General features: G+C 42.5%; 2 protein-coding genes and 1 pseudogene across 5 annotated transcripts; all 3 read left to right on the forward strand.

Moving 5' to 3' along the window:
* The first annotated feature begins 163 nt into the window (after positions 1-163).
* On the forward strand, positions 164-1156 carry LOC143323149 (P2Y purinoceptor 13 pseudogene; annotated as a pseudogene).
* A 3005-nt stretch (positions 1157-4161) lies between these two features.
* LOC143323501 (P2Y purinoceptor 13-like) lies at positions 4162-8386 on the forward strand. 2 transcript variants are annotated; one of them, XM_076735373.1, is made up of 5 exons: positions 4162-4405; positions 4687-4714; positions 6180-6381; positions 6457-6846; positions 7473-8386. In XM_076735373.1, exons 3-5 carry the CDS (start codon positions 6199-6201, stop codon positions 7944-7946), a joined length of 1047 nt encoding a protein of 348 aa, XP_076591488.1. In that variant the 5' UTR covers positions 4162-4405; positions 4687-4714; positions 6180-6198; the 3' UTR covers positions 7947-8386. The 2 variants fall into 2 exon arrangements, with proteins under 2 accessions (XP_076591488.1, XP_076591487.1); XM_076735372.1 differs by lacking the exon at positions 4687-4714.
* Positions 8387-10973: 2587 nt separating this feature from the next.
* mfsd1 (major facilitator superfamily domain containing 1) lies at positions 10974-21292 on the forward strand. 3 transcript variants are annotated; one of them, XM_076735497.1, is made up of 17 exons: positions 10994-11190; positions 11359-11411; positions 11744-11856; positions 11995-12037; positions 12171-12238; positions 12478-12586; positions 12664-12766; positions 13193-13291; positions 13548-13659; positions 15531-15587; positions 16021-16177; positions 16691-16788; positions 16910-17022; positions 17418-17465; positions 17641-17707; positions 20320-20425; positions 20663-21292. In XM_076735497.1, the coding sequence occupies exons 1-17, from the start codon at positions 11022-11024 to the stop codon at positions 20720-20722; spliced, it is 1575 nt and encodes a 524-aa protein (XP_076591612.1). In that variant the 5' UTR covers positions 10994-11021; the 3' UTR covers positions 20723-21292. The 3 variants fall into 3 exon arrangements, with proteins under 3 accessions (XP_076591611.1, XP_076591612.1, XP_076591610.1); XM_076735496.1 differs by lacking the exons at positions 20320-20425; positions 20663-21292 and adding an exon at positions 18543-20142 and having other exon boundaries at positions 10974-11190; positions 17641-17711; XM_076735495.1 differs by lacking the exons at positions 20320-20425; positions 20663-21292 and adding an exon at positions 18543-18679.
* The last annotated feature ends 18 nt before the right edge of the window (positions 21293-21310 follow it).

Here is a 21310-nt window from a genome sequence, read left to right on the forward strand (position 1 = left end):
TTCTCCCTGACTACAGGAAACTTTTGTAACTGTCATGTTTCCAAACAATATTGCACATATTCAGAGGGACAATTTGCATTTTCTAGAGCCTATATGAAGATGATGTTTCTTAAGTTGGATTTCTAAAATGCATTTTAAACTCTCATCTTCCTCAGGTGCAGTGATGTCATTGAACCAAACATCTCACAACGACTCGGAGTGTGACAGTTTCATTTATGATGCGAAATTTATCCCAGCGCTCTATTTTTTAATGTTCCCCATAGCTTTGTTACTGAATGGTGTGGCGGCCTGGGTGTCTCTGCACCTCAAGGCCACCTCCACCTTCATGGTGTACCTGAAAAATCTAGTGGCTGCTGATGTTATCATGACCTTGAACATCCCAATCAAAGCTGCAGGTGACTTGCTGGGTGCGCCGCACAAGTTATTCATACTCTCATGTTATGTCAGTCCCATTTTCTACAGTACACTGTACACATGTATCACTTTGTTGGGTGTAATAAGTCTGGACCGCCTCTTCAAGATCATGGCCCCCCGCAGCAAGTTGTTTGGTCAGAACCTGACCTTTAGCAGAGTGATATCAGGCTCAGTCTGGGTGATACTGTTTGGAAGCACAGCTTTACCAAACATGATTTTAAGTAACAAATCAGTTGCCAATATGGCAGAGATCACCCGCTGTATGGACATGAAAGGAGCAGCTGGACTGGAGCTCCATGGAAGGATAGTGATTTACCTGAATGTTTTATTCTGGCTCGTCAGTGTGGTCATTGCGGTTTGCTATATTTGCATCACAAACAAGGTGATCCAGTCTTTTCGAAACTCCGGCAGCAATAACAACCAGGGAAAGCAGAAGATCAAACTGCGTGTTTTTCTGGTCGTCATTGTGTTCTTTGTGTCATTCGGACCGTACCACATTGTCAGGATCCCCTACACCTTCCAGCAAGTCAACAATCCGTCCCATTCCAGCTGCGCTTGGTCAAAGGGCAGGTTTGCTAAGGAACTCAGCCTCTGGTTTGCCGCCACAAACATCTGCATGAACCCGCTTCTCTATGTCTTCCTGTGTAGAGAGTTCAAGGAGAAACTGATGTCTATGATGAAAAGTGTGTCCATCTCATTCCAAGCCTCAGCAGGGAAAGCAGAGGGCAATTCACCAAAGTAGATTCTGACAGAGGCCATGGACTGAGCTCAGATAATTTCATAGATCTGTAGACAGTCAGATTACTGTTTCACGTTATATATTTTTTTGCTATTTGTTGAATTTACTTTTTAAACCCAGGTTGAAGTGCTGTTTTGTGTCTTATCAAAGTGTCATTCTAAATAGCTTGAAACCCATTAACAGGAAATACAATAAGGATGGGTGAGATAAACAGCATGAGACAAGAGGGTGATATGCTGGGAGGGGTTGTCAACAAAAGTTTTATCAGTGCTCTGGAAGTCCAAAATCAGAAGGCAAATAGAATTCTGAAAGAGAGATTACAAATGAAGCCTCCGTGCAAAGCAAGATAAGTTGAAGCTAGTTAACATTTGCATCTCACACTGAAGTCATGTGTTAGTGGTGACAGTGAAGATGACTTTAATAGGGTGACGCAAATTCATCTGAAATGTGCCTTTCAGCCAATGTCATCAATTTGCGGTGTGCTAATCAACACTTTACATGGGCGTTTACAGCATAGAATAAAGGAAGTGTGCAAAAAGCCACTGATGTTTTTCGCCTATCAAGAATGTGTTCAGCTGCCAATTAAAGTGTGCTGTAGAGTTATGAAATGTAGTAATGAATAAACACAAAATTGAGGCATTATTGTAATTTTTAAGCCTTTTTTTCTACTGAACATCCCCTAAAGGATCTGCTAAGTTTGTGATTCTGCAACAGAAAACCTGACTGCTGCTAAATGTGGTAATGCAGGGTTTATCTGTAGGTAAACTGTGTTGTTAGGGAAATTAGGTCAAGATTACTTGTGAAAACTAGAAAACCACAGGTCTCTATGTCACTGTCATTTAATTCAGATTCTGGTTAAGCAACAACAACAAGTTCCTGTCACAAAAGTTGAAAGTTCACTCGGAGGCCTCTGGTAAACACACGTATGTCATTTCTCAGCTATGTTTTTCCCCCGGTCATAACTCCTGGCCCACATCCAAGTAAAATCACACAGGAAATAATGTGTTGTTCTCAGAGTCCACTATTTTTATCAAGAGAGCACGAAAGGGAATTCAACTTTAAGAAAGCTAAACTGAGTCAGACATGGGTGAAACAAAGTGTTCAATCATTTATAGTGTATTTGTGCTGGTTATAGACACAACAGAATACAGTGGGGGACTTAAGGATTCAACATGTCAACATTTTTTAATGAAACATTTTTTTCAAAGCAGCTGCTCACCTGAAATCCAGAGCAGACAATAGTAACAACTCAATGAAACTACATGGAAAAAGAAATTGTAGCATTCTAATTCATAAAAAAGTTATGTGCAACAGGAAATACAATAAGGATGGATGAGATAAACAGAGGGTGATATGCTTGGGGGGGGGGCTGTCAACAAAAACTTTTGTAGGAGCTCTGGAAGTCCAAAATCAGAAGGCAAATAAAGGTCTTGGAGAGACATTATAAATGAAGCTTCCATGCAAAGCAAGATAAGTTGAAGGTAATTCACATTTGCATCTCACACTGAAGTCATGTGTTAGCGGTGACAGTAAAGATGACTTTAATAGGGTGACGCCGATCTGTCTGAAATCATCCAATGTCTGATAGGCAAATACTTCAAAAAGTATTTGAACAAACTCACTGAAATGTATTCAATACTTGGTGGAGAAACATTTGGTTGCAATGACTTTGAGATGCTTCCTGCATGAAGAACTAATGGGTGGGATTTTGGTCTATTGTTCCACACAGACAGTCTTTCGATCAATTAGTTTTAAGTGTGGTGACTGACTGAGCCATTCTTATGGATCGTTTTCCTCGTCCTCATCGTTCTGGTGGATGCCAACAGATTCTTCTCAAGAATTTCCCAGCACATGGCTCAATTCATCTTCCTTTGATGATTTGGATTCTGTCTGTACTGTGAGGAGAGAAACAGCTCCATACCACGACGCTTCCACCTGCAAACTTTGCTGTAGATACTTTCGGGCTCGCATGCAGAACCATTTCTCCTCCAAACATGGTGCACCGTATTGGTGCCAAGAAATTGGACTTTTGTTGTGTTGCAAACTTCAAACAAGCTGACTCTTCCGGGGGTGACTGTGCACAGAGACCGTGGTGGTGGAGTGCATTGCCTATTGTTTCCTCTGTGGCAACTACCTGCCGACTCGAGCTCTTTATGATTGGTCCTTTGCTCTTGTGCTACTCTTCTGACTAACTTCCTGAATGCCCGGTTGGTAATGTTGCGAGGAGCTCCTGTGCATGGTCACTGATGATGGACTGATGTGCCTTCACTTGCGGATTACGGCCCCAGCAGTGCTTCTAGGAACATTTAGGAGTTGAGAAATGGATCAGTAAACAGTGTCACTGTTGTGTTGCTTAACAGTGTTGTTGCAAAGCTAACCACAATGAGACATTTTTGAGTGACAGCTTGGTAACAAATAATCTGTTTACTTGCATTCAGAGCTGGGTAAGCTTTTGTCAAACAGTGGAAGCACTAACCCACCAACATGCACTAACCCGGCTCATTGTAATTAGCACAGGACAGCACTTTTCCTTACTGTGTTCAATACTTTTTAATCCTGTGTCATTCCACTTTATTGCACATAACCTTTTTGACTAACTGGAGTGTGACAATTTCTTTATCTGTGTCGTTTTATTGAGTTAATGCCAATGCCTGGTCTCAATTTCATGTGAATAGCTTCATTGCAAATATGTTTAATTAAAAAATGTTGACTGTTGAATACTTACTTCTTATGCTATCTCAAAAGCACAGAGTACATAAAAGTAATACACAATTACATGTTGCACAAAATACTGTGTTAAATACAGTAACTTGCCTCTTCTTTGATGGGATTTATGGTAAATGAGTTCAAAGGAAGCACAAAAACACATTTCACAAGAAGTCAGTGGTGTAATGTGTGTGGTTTTTTTTGTCTCTGGTTCGTGGGGGACTGAGTCTAGTGATGACAAAAGACAGACAGATAGAGGTGGGGTAAATAGGCTGCAGGATGGAGGGAGGAGCTGTGGGGTGCAGGAGGTCTCTGGATGTGGGTCGAGAAATGAGTCCATGGCTTTGGTGTTCACCCGTCAACAGCTACTGAGACTGACGCAAGCTAGCAGAGGAAGGGGGGACTGGCACGGAGCAGAACAAGCCTCTCGGCAGACAATTGAAGCAGGAAGCAAGGAAGGAAAGGGTCTTTCACCCGGAGGAAGACTGAAAAACTCATTGGGATTGTGACAAGACAGCCACACAGTAGCTCCAGAGACCACCCATTGTAAGAGCATCAAACACACACACACACTTAAGGGGGGAGAGAAATGCTGAGACGGACACAGAGGCTGGAACCTCCTTAGGTCAGAAGTAGTATATTGCTTAACTGATTATAGAACTAAAGTCACACTTTAGTGAAGGTTTCAATTTTGGGTTTTCTTTCATTGCATTTGCTTTCAGAGGGTAAGAAGGAGAAAAGGGGAAATTGGGTTTTCACTTCTTCCTTCTTTCTGAAATACTGTATTTCTTCACCCTTTTATTCATTATTCCTCACGTGCCCCGCAGTCACAGACGATAAGGACACGATAAGAAGGTAAGACTCAATTATTGGCTTTACAAGTAGCTACATCTAGATAAAATACCATTCAAAGCTGGGCAAAAACTATTTGTGTAACAATAGCTGGAACAGACCTAATTAACATTGGTGTGCACACTAAAACAGACAAAAAAAAAAAAAAATGTTGAGAGCATCGTCTATCTTGGTTTCCATAGCACCTGCTCCTGGCCTCAGTGTTATTTTAAGCTGCTAAAGTTTTCATTGTAAAGGCAGCACACCAGGCAGATATACTGTCAGACAGGAGCAGAATTCACAATGAACAAATGCAGAATTTAGTTGCTGCCAATGGTGGAATTTAAATATCGGCAGTTACTCATGTACTGTACTTAAGTACAAAGTTGAGGTACTTGTACTTTACTTGGGTCTTTTGCTTTCATATCACCGTCTGCCTCCACTACATTTGTTTGCTCCACGACAGACAGTCTCCAGCAGCAATTACAAATTAAGATTTTTTTTATCTGAAATGATATTTTGATGTAACTAAACCGCTCAAAAGTACACATAAGTACAGCTGAAAAAATTGGTCAATTCTTCAAATAGCGGATTGACAGAAAATTGTCAAAAACTATTTTGACCGTCTTTCTTTGATTCGCTCCAGCTTTTCAAACCTGAGGACTTGCTGCTTTTGAATTGCTAAAGTCTGTTTTTAATTTGATTTGGACTGTTGATTGGACAAAGCAAGCATCGTGAAGGTGTCACTTTGGGTTCTGGGTAATTTTCTGTTTCAGGATTATTAGAAACTGAAATTAACCAGTCAATTGAGGAACCAGTCAGCTGGTGAACCCATAGTGAAGATAATCATCGGGCGCAGTGCTATACAAAATGGTTAAAAAAGATTAGCTTCACCTCATCCAGCTAGGTCAATAAAATGCTGCTTTTGCATTAATGTGCAAGTATTAATAATACTATGTACTTTAAGTACATTTTCTTGATTATACTTACATGCTTTCACTACACCATTTTCAATGCAGGAATTGTAAATTTAATTTTTCCTTTTTTTTTTTTTTTATAAATTCTTTTACTTACATAAAGGGTGTGAACACTTCCTCTATCACTGGTTGTTGGACACCGTTGTCATTGGCAGTCAGACCACGGTGAACTGTCAGTTCTACTGAGTGACCTCTTGCCTAAATGTGATGAAATACGGCGGCTATACAGTATTTAGCATTAGGATTTATAGGCTACTGAAATTGGCAATAAGAGGCTTTTACTTATTGAATTCAGACAAAAAGAAACCAAAATTCTGCGTGTTATCATCAGTTATGAAGGAAGGAGTTAAAAAATAAGTCAACTGTAGACAAAATATAATTGTTGCATAGATTCTGGAAACCACTTAATATAGTATTCCCTCTTTAAGTCTTTATATGTCGCTTTATCTGCTTTATCTGTGTCTCAGTACTCTCATCTTATCATGTCTCCTCTCTGTCTCACCCCTCTGAAGGTCCAGCAAAGATCAGAAGATGAACAACACCCTGTCAAACACTTCCATCAAGTGTGTTCGGGATACCAGTGTGACAGCTGTGGTTTTCCCCTGTCTATACAGCATCCTCTTCATATTCGCCCTGATACTGAATTCCCTGGCCGCATGGATTTTCTTCAACATCCCCAGCACCTCAACATTTGTGGTCTTTCTTAAAAATGTGGTAAGACATGAGGGCTTTATATATGTTGTCAGTGCAGAACAAAAACATAAATTAAGAAAAATCCTTCATCAACAGGTGGTGGCTGACTTGCTGATGACTCTGACCATCCCTCTGAGAGTCTTAAGCGATGCAGGTGTGGGCTCCTGGCGACTGCGTGCCTTCCACTGCCGATACTCTGCGGTTCTGTTCTACATCACCATGTACATCAGCATCCTCTTGCTGGGCCTCATCAGCCTGGACCGCTACCTGAAGATAGTCAGGCCCTTCGGGAAGTGTGCCCTGCAGCGGGTTCGCGTTGGTCAGCTGCTGAGTGCTGCCGTCTGGGTGGTAATGTTGTCTTTAGCATTACCCAATGTTATTCTAAGTGACCAACCACCGCGGGTCTCTGGAGGCAAACTGAAGTGCACTTCCATGAAGAGCAAAGCCGGCCTGCTCTGGCATGAAGGATTCAACTACTTCTGCCAGGTAACTATTGCTTTTTATTATTTAATTTAATTAAAAGGAAAAATCAATACTCGCTCATACAGTACAGTACATATGAAGCTGAAACCAGCACCTGGGCAGCTAAGGCTAGCATAAAGACTGGAAACGGGGGGAAAGGTGACTAAATTGTCTTCCCAGCATCTCTAAAGTTCACTGATAACATGTTACATGAGGATTGTTCAATCCATACAAAGACTGCAGTGTAAAAACACACAGTGTGGCTTATGTGTGAGACTATTTCCGGGAACAGTGACAAAAACCACAACTTGTTGCGTAACATGTCAACTGGTGAGCTTTAGAGGTGCTGGTATCTGAAGACCAGCTAGCTATTTCCCCCCTGTTTCCAGCCTTTATGCTAATCTATCAGTAGTCTCATATTTACTGTACCGACATGAGAGTGATGTCAATAAGTGTATTTCACAAAATGCGGAACTAGTCCTTTAATATATCTTCATTGTGATATTGGTGCATATAAATACAGTGCACTATTCATTACATAATTATTAAAACATTGATACAATAACTGACCTTGGAATCGCTTGCCTTCAACTGATCAGAATTTCTTGTGACAAACATTGTGAGGATGTCTTCTTGATGTGTGCTCACAGGTGGTTTTCTGGGGCACGCTGGCCTTGATGGTGGTCTGCTACACGTTCATCAGCAAGAAGGTCTACGAATCATACAAAGCCTCAAAGAGCAGATCTCAAGCAGCCACTCGCAGAACAAAGGCAAAGGTGTTTGTGGTGGTGGGGGTGTTTTTTGTCTGCTTTGCCCCCTTTCACTTCGCCCGTGTTCCCTACACTCTGACCCAAACCGGCAGCATGGCGAGTCATTGCAAGGCACAGAACGTGCTCTACATTGCCAAGGAAACCACCCTGTGGCTGTCGGCCACTAATGTATGTCTGGACCCCCTTATCTATGTGTTCCTGTGTAAGGTGTTCAGGAAAAGGCTGACAGCCGCACTCTGCCGTAAACCACTACACAAAGGCGCCATGGAGTCTCCCACAGCGACATCGACTCAGCTGGAGATGTCACAGGTAGCCCTGAGTAACAGGCTGTCATATAATGGGATGCCACAGTAAAAATGCGTGTAAACAGTGTGTGTGACTGGACAGTGTACAATGGGACACAATTAGCAATGAAAGAATGTATAATTTTACCTGTACATAGCATTTTATCTTGATGACACATGGTGTAAAACGAATGCAATGGGATCAAAACATCAAACGTGTGTGAACGACGCCAACGATGGCTACTGCTTTTGATGCAGCACTCACCGAGCGCTTGTCCCCATGTTTGCCAAGTCATCCATCATGTTTCCTTAATTGTGCTTACTGTCATTTTCGACTTCCTTCTCTCTAATCTCGTTCAAACTGCACTTTCCCTTCACAAACTTGGCCCAAGGGTGAACATCGTCAGCACATCCAATGATTACAGCACACACGCAATGTGAACAGGGACTGAATGATAACAGGATGAGCAGGGAACAAAGGACTGCAATAGACACTTCTTACTGCTGTAACTTATGTGTAATATAAACAACAACAATAATAAAAATTAGTATTTTTCATAGTATATTTGCATGGTGTTCAATTTTATATAGGGAATCTCAATATTAATCTTCATCGTAATAACGAAGCTCATACTAATGTTTTCAATGTTTAACTTGGTTTAGGCCACTAAAACATGTGGTAAAATATCTGATTAAATCAACATCTGTGTGTCTTTTGAACCCACCTAAATGTACGCACGCATGCACAGCACTTAGCTGTGCAGCAGAGGCAGCCAACAAGAACGGAGGATCAAACCACCTAAACCCAGTTTCTCTACCACAGTGGTGTTGACACAGACGGTGCTGATATGATTCACAGTTCACAACATGCTCAGGCTATAGCTGTAAAAGAGGCTTAAACCACTAACCAAGGTTAGTTCATAGATTTGTCTTTAAAATATGGCCTATTTGTGGTTGCTTCCCTCATGGTGAACACTGCCTGGAGACGATCATGTGATTTATCACTAATAGTGATCAGTATCTGACGCACTTTTGGTAATTATCGAGCAAGTGACCAACAACAACCACAGACTCATATCACTCTGCAGGAGATGGAGTTTGATGACGTTGAACTGAAACCAACTCTGAACGTACCCTGCAAAGCTGCAAGCATTTGCAAGTAAGGCATATAGCCTTTCACAAGTACTATAGCAGCAGTGTCATTAATTCTTGAATTGAACAAGAGGAGAAAAAAATATGGAACTGGAATAGAATTGACTTTTTCCAACACTGCAACGCCTCGACGACAGGTTTCAGGATATTCACAAACTGGTTCTGCAGGATTAATGTCACCTCCCACCTGATTTACAATCATGTCTGCATGTGGGTCTGATTAATGTAATAATGAAATATGATCTTCCTCCATCCCACCCTCTGTTGGCGGCGACGGAGGCTGATATTCGGGCAGGAAATTAATGAGCTACAGAGCGGTCGGAGCGGCGACTGCAGCCGGTGGAAGGACCGTTCGTCACCCTCAGATTAAATCCTCTGACAGATGACCCCGCAGTAGTGAATTATGAGAAATTCTAAATGACATTCATGGAAATTAAATAAACCCTGGAGATAGTGTTGCCTAGCAGTATGCATGGACGCAAGTCGAGAATGGAGAAGAGCTGGATAAATAGGGAGTAGGTGGATGTGGGGACTGAGAGTTTAATTTAACTGGAAGCACGTGGAAGACTTAGTGACACAAGGTGGTACAGCTTACATGTCAGAGAGGCCCGACATGACAGTGATACCAATCAGCCAATCAGAGATTTATAAACAGTTTAATGTCAAGATGCCCAAGAGGAATGGCTTCTAGGCAGGTTAGTAGAACTTAGACTTATGCTATAGGTCAAAGAAGTCATCTCAACACATTGTTCAACTGTTCAGTCCTTCACTGAGTGGAAACTAAGCAGCCTTACCTCACTCTTCTCAAACACTTTATTTGAAATGGACATTTTAGATCATCATAGATATATAAATTTAAATCAAACTCAACTCACAAACAGAGCTAGAGCTCTGCAACATTGGGCTTAACTTAGACACTCATTAAGGTAAGAAAAGGCAGAGGCAAATCAGTTCTGACCACTGAGGGGCAAAGACCCCCCAGAGACTGTCAGGCACTGGTGGCCTTATGTTTTGAAATATAAAATAGCAGATAAAAAAATGACAGGGTTTGGAACTGTTTCACCATAGATGCGTCATAACATGCAGCTGGCGGCCTTTTTATTTTTCACCCCTGCCCCACAGACAGCCCGGGTCAGCCGCTGAGCAGCGGGCTGCACAGATCTAATGAACTCACCGCTGTCCGTCTCCACACCACCACACTGTCGCTGTAATCTTCAACCCCTAACCAGGCTCACTCAAATGACATCACTGCAGGCAATTTATCTGCCTCCATGCTGCCCCCTCTGGACCTTTAATACTAGTTAACTTACTGTGATGATTGTTTTGATCCTGTGTGTATTATTTTATTATTTTTTTTACAGTAAACAAACAAACAAACAAAATACTAATTTGTGTATGTTGCATTGTTAACTCACAAAAGTATCTGTAGAAAATAGTTCTTTCATTTTTCGCCAACACTACACAGAAGGCTTTATATGCTTTTGTTTGTTTGCTTGTTTTTACTTACACCAAGAACTCTTACCACGCTTAGATGTAAAATTGGAGGAGGTGTCTTTTCAGTGCATATATTTTTTCTATTTCTGCTTCCATTTATCATTTCTACAGCTCTTTTTCTGTATCCCAAAAGTAACATTAACTCGTATCAAGTCCACAAAAGTCAGAACAGACGACCGGAATCTCAATTTCTCAGAACTATTTTATCTCTTATTTTGTCATTGCAAGCGATAAGCTCCTAATTAGGACATGCCGATAATCTAATAATGCACTTGTGCCCTCTCATGCTCATGGCAGTGGCTCCTAATCGTGATCGTATCTGTTTTTAATCGTCAGTCTAACAGAAATCAATGAAATGTCTTTGGATTTTCGCTGTGCGCGCTAACAGCTAACAGCTACATGGCTAACGCCACGTGACATGCCTGCCGGGTCATGTGACTGCTGTACGTTCTCCCCGCTGCCGTCAACTTTCCCTTCAGGAAATCCCAAACAAACGAACATGGCGGACTACGAGGAGCGGCGGAGCCTGTTGGGAGACGAGGACGAGGGGTCGTTAACCGGCAGACAGGCAGCCAGAGGACCCGGCAGACCGATGCCGGCCATCTGCGACCCCAGCCACATACTGCACCGCGTCGTTATCCTGGTATTCATGTGCTTCTTGGGATTCGGTGAGCAGTAACTTCCCTAAGCGCCCTGAATGGTCGTTGTGGAGATTTGGGACAAAGTTCAATAAGTTAGATGTGATTAAAAGAGCTTATAGTGTTTTTTCATGTTAATGTTGAAGAAATGCAGCATCAATATGTGTGAAGTGTGTTAACGTAGTTCATTTGTTCCAGGAAGCTACTTCTGTTATGACAACCCGGCTGCACTTCAAACTGAAGTCATCCAGGTAAATCATCCTTTGTAAAGGCAAAGCACACCAGGGGTGTTATGCCTTCAATGCAACAATTCACATTTGCCCCAGACTGACACACGGAGCCCCATCAGTCAAGCATTTTTACACAGGAGACAGATGAGGGAAGCATCTGTGCAGAGAGGGAAATCTGCATAGTAACCCAACCAGAACAGTCAAATGAACCTGCTCCTCAGTGCTGCCACGAGAGGACTTTATTTCACATCCGCACAATACACTCAGTGTTTCACACCTTCATTTGAATGAAAATTAAAACCAAAACAGCTGTCAGTGACTGACATGATGTGTGTCCTCCCTGACTGTGCCAGGATCTGAACCTGAACACTGCAAAGTTCATGCAGCTGTACGCCTGGTACTCATGGCCCAACGTGGTTCTCTGCTTCTTTGGGGGATTCCTGATTGACAGGGTTTTTGGCATCAGGTAAAAAAGCCAATAAGTTGCGTTTATTTTGACTTCAGTGTGGGTTTGTTACGTATATTCACCACAAGTGAAAGTGAAAGAGTCGTCATCTGGGTCAGTGCCATCTTTCATTTTTTTTTTTTTTCTTTTGTTTAATAGGCTGGGAACCATCATCTTTTCCCTCTTTGTGTGTGCTGGACAGGTAGGTTTACTTTGAAATGTAGATGTGAAAGATATTTTTTGTTATCTATCTAAATGTGAATCAATAGTTACAGAAGATTGATGCCAGTTAGATCGCTCTCTTTGCTGTATTTTAACTTTCCCACTCCGAAAAGGTCATTTTTGCTACTGGAGCTTTGGTGAATCGTTTCTGGCTGATGGAAGTTGGACGTTTCGTGTTTGGGTGAGGGAATAGTTTTGCCATTTTGTGAACATAATCTAACAAATTCACACACAGCGGTCGGTTCTCTGCACCTCACTTCTGGTATCTTTCGCCTGCACTGTCTTTAAAATCATCCTAAAAACAAGCTGAACCTGCAATAAAGCTCCAATAGAAGCCTGATGTTTCCCAAAATCTGAGGCCCGGTTCGGTCTTGTACTGTCACATACCTACATGCTCCCCCTCCTTGGTTTTTCTTTCAGCATCGGAGGAGAGTCCTTGGCTGTAGCCCAGAACACATATGCAGTCAACTGGTTCAAAGGAAAGGAGCTGAATCTGGTGTTCGGCCTTCAGCTGAGCATGGCTCGACTGGTAAGCGCCTGGTCAACGCATGTCACTGATACAGCCAATTTATGCCTGAACTCACCCTCCTCTGTGCTCGTCTCAAGGGCAGCACAGTCAACATGAACATCATGGGCTGGGTGTACAGCAGAATGGCGAACGTTGTTGGCTTCTCTGGACACGTCACACTGGGCGCGTCACTCATGATCGGTAAATATCAGCTGCCTTTGCTTTAGCTCGTGTGCTTCATTCAACAGGAAGACCTCGTGTTGAAACATTTGAACTCAGGTTACGTGTGCTTCTTCTCAGCCTCTGTTAAAGACACTACACTGTGTCTCTGTAACTGATCTCAGATGACACAGCCTGCTGAGACAAGAGAGAAGTGGTATAGAGAACTAAAAGTGCTGCTGGCTGCTACAGATGAGTCACATGCACAAGTGTCAATGCCCAATCAGTTTCTACTTAGGGCTTCCACTTTTGCACACCTTGCAGTTGTCTGTTCTGCTTTTTTCTGTCTCCACCGTCACTGTAGACTAAACTTGATCTGACCTTTTGAGATAAACTCATATGAACAGTAGAAGCAGTGTCACATTGTTACCGGGCCTTACGTTTCCCGTCTTTCTTCTTCGTCCTCAGCTGCCGTAACCTGCCTGTTTTCGCTAATCTGCGCCTTGGTGTTGGCATTCCTTGACAAAAGAGCAGAGAAGATCCTCCACAAGGAAGAAGGCAAAACGGGTACTGATACCGAGATCTTTTTGCCTTTTGTTTTTCCTCTTTCTGTCGATAGCTGCTGGAGTGTGACCCCATGTTTTGTTGTTGTTGTTATCTCTAATTGACATTCAGGCCAGGCAGCTCATTGACTTCCTCTGCCGTGTCTTCTTTGTGATGACAGACAGTGGCAGGGGGCAGTTCATTTCAGCGTGTGGTGTAATTTTGCTATTCCTACACGCTCTCAAGCTGATCTGCACGTGTGTTCTTCTTTTCGTGTTAGGTGAAGTGATCAAGCTGACCGATGTGAAAGACTTCCCCTTCACCCTGTGGCTCATCTTTATCATCTGTGTCAGCTACTATGTCGCCATTTTCCCCTTTATTGGACTGGGACAGTGAGTAGTGCATCAGTGCTCTCTCTCTCTCTCTCTCTCTCTTTTTCTCTCTCTCTCTCTCTCTCTCTCTCTCTGTTCTTGTTTATAATCTATCATATTGTACATTCAGTGCTCACTTTATTAGGTACACGTGTGCAGTCGAAAGCAGACCAACACAGCTGTTCTGCCATAAAGTCTACTTTTATGATGCCTTTACTTTCAGTTTTTTTTTTTTTCCATTCTTTCTTTTTGACACTGTCATAGAGGTGTTTTTCAGCACTGAGGCCATAGTTAAAGGTGGTCTTGTGCTGAAATGTGTTGTGTATGTAAGTAGGGAGGACGACGTATATGTAATTGTGATAAACTTGGTAGAGATGGATGTACAGGCAGGGCTGCTGCATTGGATTGCTTTAGACTGTACAGGTGAATCTCATAAAATGGCCGCTGGGTGTATTTTTCTTATGTCAACAAATTTGTTATTTCAACAAATCTCACGATAAGACCGCAGCCGCCAGCGCTTTTTGATTTCCATACCTGTCTGTTTATATACCCACACACACACACATCTGCATATCTGTGGCTCTATTCATGTGAAATTCACAGTTCAGCGTCTCACAACCCGCATTGCGTTGTGTAATAAAACTGCACATTTCAGAGAGGCCTTTGATCGGGGGACCAGCCCCAATCACACCTGTGTAATAGCATCAGCATCCTTATATGCCGCAGCGGTCATGTGGATGGGTTATCTTGGCGTAGATTTGAACTCATTTGTTCTAAATTGGACAGACGTGAGCCTTTTGTGAAAGTGAGGGAACAAAAGCGAAAGTATTGTGTTTGTGTGTTTGTTCAGTGTAGTTTCCTTTTTTTTCTTTAATGGCTAAATAATTCCCTAAAACAGCCGGACCCTGTGGTCTATAGCAAACAGTTTTCAGCTGCGGATGACCACACATAATGACGCTCTTTGTATATGGCAGCAGGAAAGTGTATGTGGGATGGACTCAAAACAAATGACAATGCCTGTGTTCATTACAGTGAAGGAAGAAGCCAGTTTTTTAAGTTCATAGACAACATTAGCACTGGGTGATAACATATATCAGGCTTTGGATGCACAGACAGTAGGTGTCAATAAGATCGGTTCATTGTTAGTTTTTGTGGGATTTGTTGACAAAAAGAAAAAAAAAACCTGATAATTACTAACTTGTCCTTTAATGTGTAAGATCTGAACATGTCCCACATCCCAGGGTGCCACCCAGGACTCACATTTCTCTACACACCTTCACTCCACAGAGAAAATTGAGAGATGACATCCACGCGTAATAATTCTGAAAACAGGGGCTTTGTTTGCCGAAATGATTGAACAGCATATTTGGCTTCGTGCTTGATGAAAATGCATTGCTCATTACTTCTCTTCGGGTAAATGAATAATATAATTCACTTGAAGATATTACGGTTAAATCGTGTGGTGTGAATTAAATGGAGAACCTCCATTAAATCAGCACAATGCCTGTGTGTGAGGACAGATCAGCAGCGAGACCTCACAATGCTGTGTTGTCATCGAGCCACAATGGGAGCGAGGGGGAGTCAGAAATGGAAAAAAAGGGCTGACAAATGGGCTCGCAGTGAAAGAAACCATTTGAAGCTATCGCGACCTGCGTTTCCTTCACTGAAAGGCACTCTCAAATCACTTAGCAACTGACGTGGTGTTTCCACAGAGGGTCAGCGCTTCCAGAGTAAATAGTTGTTATGAAAATGGTGTAGAAAACGATGGCTGGAGGAGCGCGGCCCGCAGCACCTGCCGCGGGAGTCAACTCAATTTCTCCCCCTCTCGTGGTCACATCAGTACAGAGGCTGAGCAGCACTCTGAGCCTGTCATCTTCTCTTTTTACTTCCAGGGTGTTCTTCATTGAAAAATTCAACTTCTCCCCAGCTGAAGCCAGAGCTGTCAACAGGTAACTCAGATCAGGTGTGATACACCAGAGAGACCAGTCCAGCTCAAGGCACTTACTCCATTATGGTCTGCTGCTGCTGCTGCTGCTGATGATGATGATGATGATGATGATGATGATGCATCTCGTATGCAGGGCAGTTTTCTTATTCCAGAGGATGAACAGTCAGCTCACTTTTTCCAGAGTGACAACAGCAGAGCTAGCTGAAACTCTGAAAAGACTCTTAAAGTCTCACATATTTTAAATTATAATATTTGAAGTTAACTTGCCACCACACACATAAAGACATTTCCACCACAATGATTTCTGTCATTAACCAGCACAAACTACAGGATGACCTTTTAGATTTGTCTAGACCTGCTGCAGCCTTTAAAACACCTGCATTCAGTACGCTCGGCGTCCCTTCAGCCCTCACGCCATTCTCTGTCTTCCCCAGCATCGTGTACATCATCTCAGCCCCCGCGTCTCCAGTTCTGGGCTTCGTGGTTGACAAGACGGGAAGGAATGTGGTTTGGGTGATAACAGCTGTGATCACCACGCTCGCCGCTCACATGATGCTCGCCTTCACCTTCTGGAACCCGTGGATTGCTATGGTAGTGCACCTGTCGCCCTCATGCGCTATAGTCTTAACTAATGTTTTTTTTTTTTTACTTTGTGCATTCATAAAGAGTTGGAAGATGAATTGAATGAAGGAAACAAATGTCGGTACGGTTGCTGGGACTGTTAATGGCGTCCGAGCTGGATGGAAAAACTGAGTCAGAGTGAATATAAAGTTATCGTTGAATTTATGGCCTACTTGCAGTTGCAAACCCATTGATTTGCTCAGCAGACACCTCATTTGTTTTAATGTGGGGTCTAATTCCAGCCTTAGTCGCTTTTGCATATGAAGAGATTAAATCACTGATTGTATTTCTATTTAATGTAAAACTCCCTCTGGGTAGCAGTAGGAGTTGAATATATAACTGTAGCTCCATTCCTCAAAGTCCAGAATAGCATGTTTTTAGATTATCTTACCATTTCACCCATTTTAGCTGGTGCATCACACTCAGGAAGTTAGAGGCGTTCCTGGAATATTTGAAGCATGTGTGTCCTTGCTTGTTTTCCAGTCCCTGCTGGGTGTCTCCTACTCCTTACTGGCCTGTGCGCTGTGGCCCATGGTGGCCTTTGTGGTGCCTGAGCATCAGCTGGGGACGGCCTATGGCTTGTACGTACCTTTAATGGCAACATTATGACCCATTTCACGCATATTCACAGCAGCGACGCTCAGTTATGACCTCTCATCCCTGTTGTTATTTCTCATTGATCTCCTTGGCTTCGTCCACCAGCATGCAGTCCATCCAGAACCTGGGACTTGCTCTCATTGCCATGGCAGCAGGAGCCATTCTGGACAGCAGAGGATACCTGTTTTTAGAAGTGTTTTTCTGCACCTGCATCTGCTGTCAGTATTTTCTGTCTGTCTGTGTTTTTGTGTGTTTGTGTGTGTGTGTGTGTGTGTGTGTGTGTGTGTGTGTGTGTGTGTGTGTGTTTTTATTATTATTATTATATTAGTGTGACAAAAATCACATCATCACAATTTACCAGAACCCAAAGACTCTTCATTTACTGTCAGAAATGACAAGGAAAAGCAGCCAATCCTTATATTTTAAGAGCTGGAAGCAGCAAAAATTTGACATTTTTGCTTGAAAAACGACTGAAACAATTAATCATTTATCAAAATAGTTGGCGATTAATTGTCTTTCGTTTGACTAATTGTTGCAGCTCTGTTGTTTATGAGTTATAGTTCCTCCTGTTGGACACTTTGAGTGACCTTATCTGTGATTTTCCTCTTCGCAGTTGCACTGATGGCGGTGGTGGCGCTCTACTTTGTGGATTATCTCAGAGGTAAGAGGAGCCGCCGCCTCACCTCTCTCACTCCCCTCAGCTTCCCCTCTCCTTGTCTCAGACTTTTCTCATGTGACATCTCTTCACTTCACTCTGTCACTCTTCAGCACATCCCATCTCCTTACCACCAGACTCACTCGCTCCTTAATCTCTCCGTCTCCCTCTCTTGCGCCAGGAGGAGATTTGAACCGGTCATCCGCAGCCAGAGCCAAACTCCAGAAAGAAGCCACTTCAGATGCCGAGTGAGTAGCTTTGACCCTTCTTCACCCTCCGTCGCTGCTTTTCCGCCCACTTACCCAACAATTAGACAAGCATCTCAGAAACGTAATTAAATATGCCTGTGCCACTCATATAATCAAGTGGCACAGGCATATTTAGGATAGGAACCCTTGTAAGTACTCATTCCCTGTCTTTAGCGGAACATGCAGTCAATTTATTGTTATTATTGAACAGACTGAGCATGATTTTAATTGGATAGACTCAATGTTTTCCACATCAAGTGACTCTCAAGTGATGTTTTTATGGATTTGCTTTTTGAGCCCGTCTCCGACCACATGACTCGCATGCAGAGCTGCAGATCTGCGCTACATTTACTGTCTATCTACAGCTCCTGGTTTTAATAGTCTATAAGCTTCAGGAGTGGGAGGAAGTGACCAGTCGCGCTCTCATGGGTATATCGGCTGGTTGGGCTTTAACTGCTGTGTTTTCACTGTGCTTGGCGGAAAGGCTTTGCTTCACGCTCACGCATGCATTTTTATGTTACTGAAACACGACCTAGTTTTTCACATTCGTACATCCTGACTGTCGCATGTCACTGGCACACCACCTGTGGTTGGCTAATTTTGTTTTCTTAAACAAAAAGCAAACCACACTACTTCTCTTGGTGGGTTTGACTGCTTTCGGTTCTTATTCTTGGCATGAGAGGTCACAGTGAGCTTAGTTTCCGCCTGTCTCTGTCCGTCTCTGACTCTGTTCACTGTACTCTACACGTGACATGCTGGATGTTATATATATCTTATGCTGTGTTAAAGTACAAACTAATACTTTCTGGTCCGTGCTGTAACTGATATTTTCCAGATGATGATGATGATGAGGGAGCACACATCAGTCCTGGGCTTCAGAGCCAGCAGCCTGCACTGTCCACCCCCAGAGCTGTCAATCAACTGCCATGGGGCGGGACTGCGCTACTGACTCCGCCCAGTGCTGTCATCTGTGGCTCTTCCCAGCAGAACTGACTGTCTGGCCCCGCCTTTTACACGACCAACCCTGTGTTCAGACTGCATTATGTCCCGATCAGGACACTGACCAATGACTGTCAGCTTGGACCGAAGCTCCTCTCTGACTCCTCACACTGACTTCATCTCCTCCAATATTCACTCTTCACTCACTCCTGAGTGTGTGCGTGTGAGCGTGCATGTGTGTCAAACTTCAGCATGAAGTTTCATAAGTTACAGAACAAAGAAAGGATGTTTTAACCACTTTAAATGATCAGCAGAGGATGAGACTCATCCTGTGAAAAGGTGCCTGTATACACAAACAATGCTTGATTTTATTACACTAATGGAAGTTACAATATAGGATTCCTTTATCAATTCAGTTGTTTTATATGTATATAGGGGTAACTTTGGGTGTTTTTTATAGGTTTCTTTTTACAAGTTGTTTTCAGCAGGACTGTTTCTTGTGCTATCACCCACAACTCTGCCCTTCCTTTATGTAAATATCATTTATCTGCATTCACAATAATTGCCAACCAAAATCTTCCTTCCTGGTCTCTCCTTAGGCAGAGGGAGGCCATATTCAGTTTTAATTATATGCATCATTGACCTTTTATTGTTGCTGATCTCAAAAAGAGCATAGCTCTTTAATGTTTAAATCTTTATTGGTCAATTCTTTTATTTCTTAATTCCTTTATCGGCTCTTCGCTGGTCTTGGAAGTTCAAGAAAATTAATTTTCTCTCGCGTCATCAAATGGTGCATTACTGCAATGATCAAGAGAAAAAAAGAAAGGCACACTTTTGAATGCCTTTACCCATGTAATGATATTCACAATTTCAACTTCTTACAGACTGTTTTATTAATGTGACCTTTTAAAGAATCAGTTCCACGTATGAATTCTGTTTTGTAGACTGTGTTTTGCTCGTTTATCAAGCTCAGGTAATTAACTCGCTGTAAACACTGCCCCAAATTGTTGCTTGCTTCATCTGAACGGCGAGACAAAATATTCATGCACTCTGTTTAACTCTCAACTATTCCAGCAACACAGGAAGAGATTTGTCTCCCTGTGTTGTTATCGGTGTCGCACATTGTGGATGATAAACATTCACTACCTCAGTTGGGCAAATAACTCATCAGAATATGAAGAGTAACTTAAGACCGGCTGGAAATCTTGTTTTTTTCTGACCTCCTGTGGTTTAACTCCTCACAGGTGAAACCGACTTTCCAGACAGGTGTTAAGTTAGTCTTTGAGAAAGAGCACAGAGAACAAACTGTTAACTGTTATTGAGCTGTGTGCAAGAAATGATAGGACTGAGAAATTACACGAGATCCAATGTACAATCAATGACAGTGAAATTAGAAGGAAGGCAACTTAAAAAAATCTCCTTTTGTCAAACCAAATCCCATTTGATTCCAGATTGTTCATGGAACAATGGCATTTAATTAAACCCCATTTTTGAAAGTCTGTGAGGTCTCTTGTTATTGTACAACTTTTTCTCCGCAGAGGCATTAAGTTATTTTCTCAGCCTTCAGCGACAGGCTTCGGGTGATTAATCCTGTTGGTAATATGAATATAATTGTGCTCATGTTAATGTTTGCCAGACAGATGATAAAGATGGCAACATTATTATTCCTGCAGGATTAAAAGGCGACCCAGTAAACTGACAGAGGGTGAGCTTGCTAGACTAGCACCCATGTCTGCTTTTGGCTTACGCAACCGGTACCTCTCCAGGCTGGGCACACAGGTATGCATCCACACACACACACACACGCACCACTTACGATTAGACACAATTCAAACAGAAATCCATTTATTAATTCATCCAGCCTCTAATCTCAACACTGGCATACATTTAAAAAAAGAAGGCCAGGAGGGTTGGTTTCACTCCCTCACTGTATAATTAAACCGAATCTCTCTTCCACTTCTGCTGTGGTCTTTTCCCCCACCTTCACTTAATCATTCTTTTCCTCTCTGCTCTCAGCTCCCAGACCACTGCTCTACCCATCTGTCATCACTTGCCCACAGGAGCGTTCTGAAATGATGCCCTTCATTCAGCTGTCTGCTCCTCCGACACTGCGGCTCCGTGGCTCCAGACAAGTACGCACTATAAAAAGAGGATGCTTGCAAAGTGTCTCCTGTTTGAACAAGATGTTGTTGCACTTTTCTTCCCCCCCTTCAAGGTATTTTTAACCTTCACCTGACTGATTCTTGTTCTGGGTATTTAGACGGGCATTTGTTTTCTGACTTAAATTATTGTCACCATACAGATTATTTTTGGACCTGGTACGGGGTTTTTATAGAAGGCACACAATAGAGAGGTTTGTGTCATATTTGTTGTATCATATAAAATTGGACTGATTTCTTTATGGTGCCTGGGTGCTGCTTGCAACCCTCTGTAAACGACAGAGGGCGCAATTTCCCTCAAATGTTTAATGTCACCTCTGGCCACAGTATCCCAGGCTCTGAATTTGCAGTATTAGTTCCTAACTTTTCCTAATGATTCAGATTGTATAGGTTGCAATAATTTAGAACATGTCACACTGCACAAAAAGCCTCACAAGTGAGTGACATCTGTGACCTGTTGAATGTTGCCAAATGCATATTATATTTTAAGAATAAAAGGAGATAT

This window comes from Chaetodon auriga, chromosome 7 (genome assembly GCF_051107435.1).
Source record: "Chaetodon auriga isolate fChaAug3 chromosome 7, fChaAug3.hap1, whole genome shotgun sequence".
In the NCBI taxonomy this organism is placed as follows: domain Eukaryota; kingdom Metazoa; phylum Chordata; class Actinopteri; order Chaetodontiformes; family Chaetodontidae; genus Chaetodon; species Chaetodon auriga.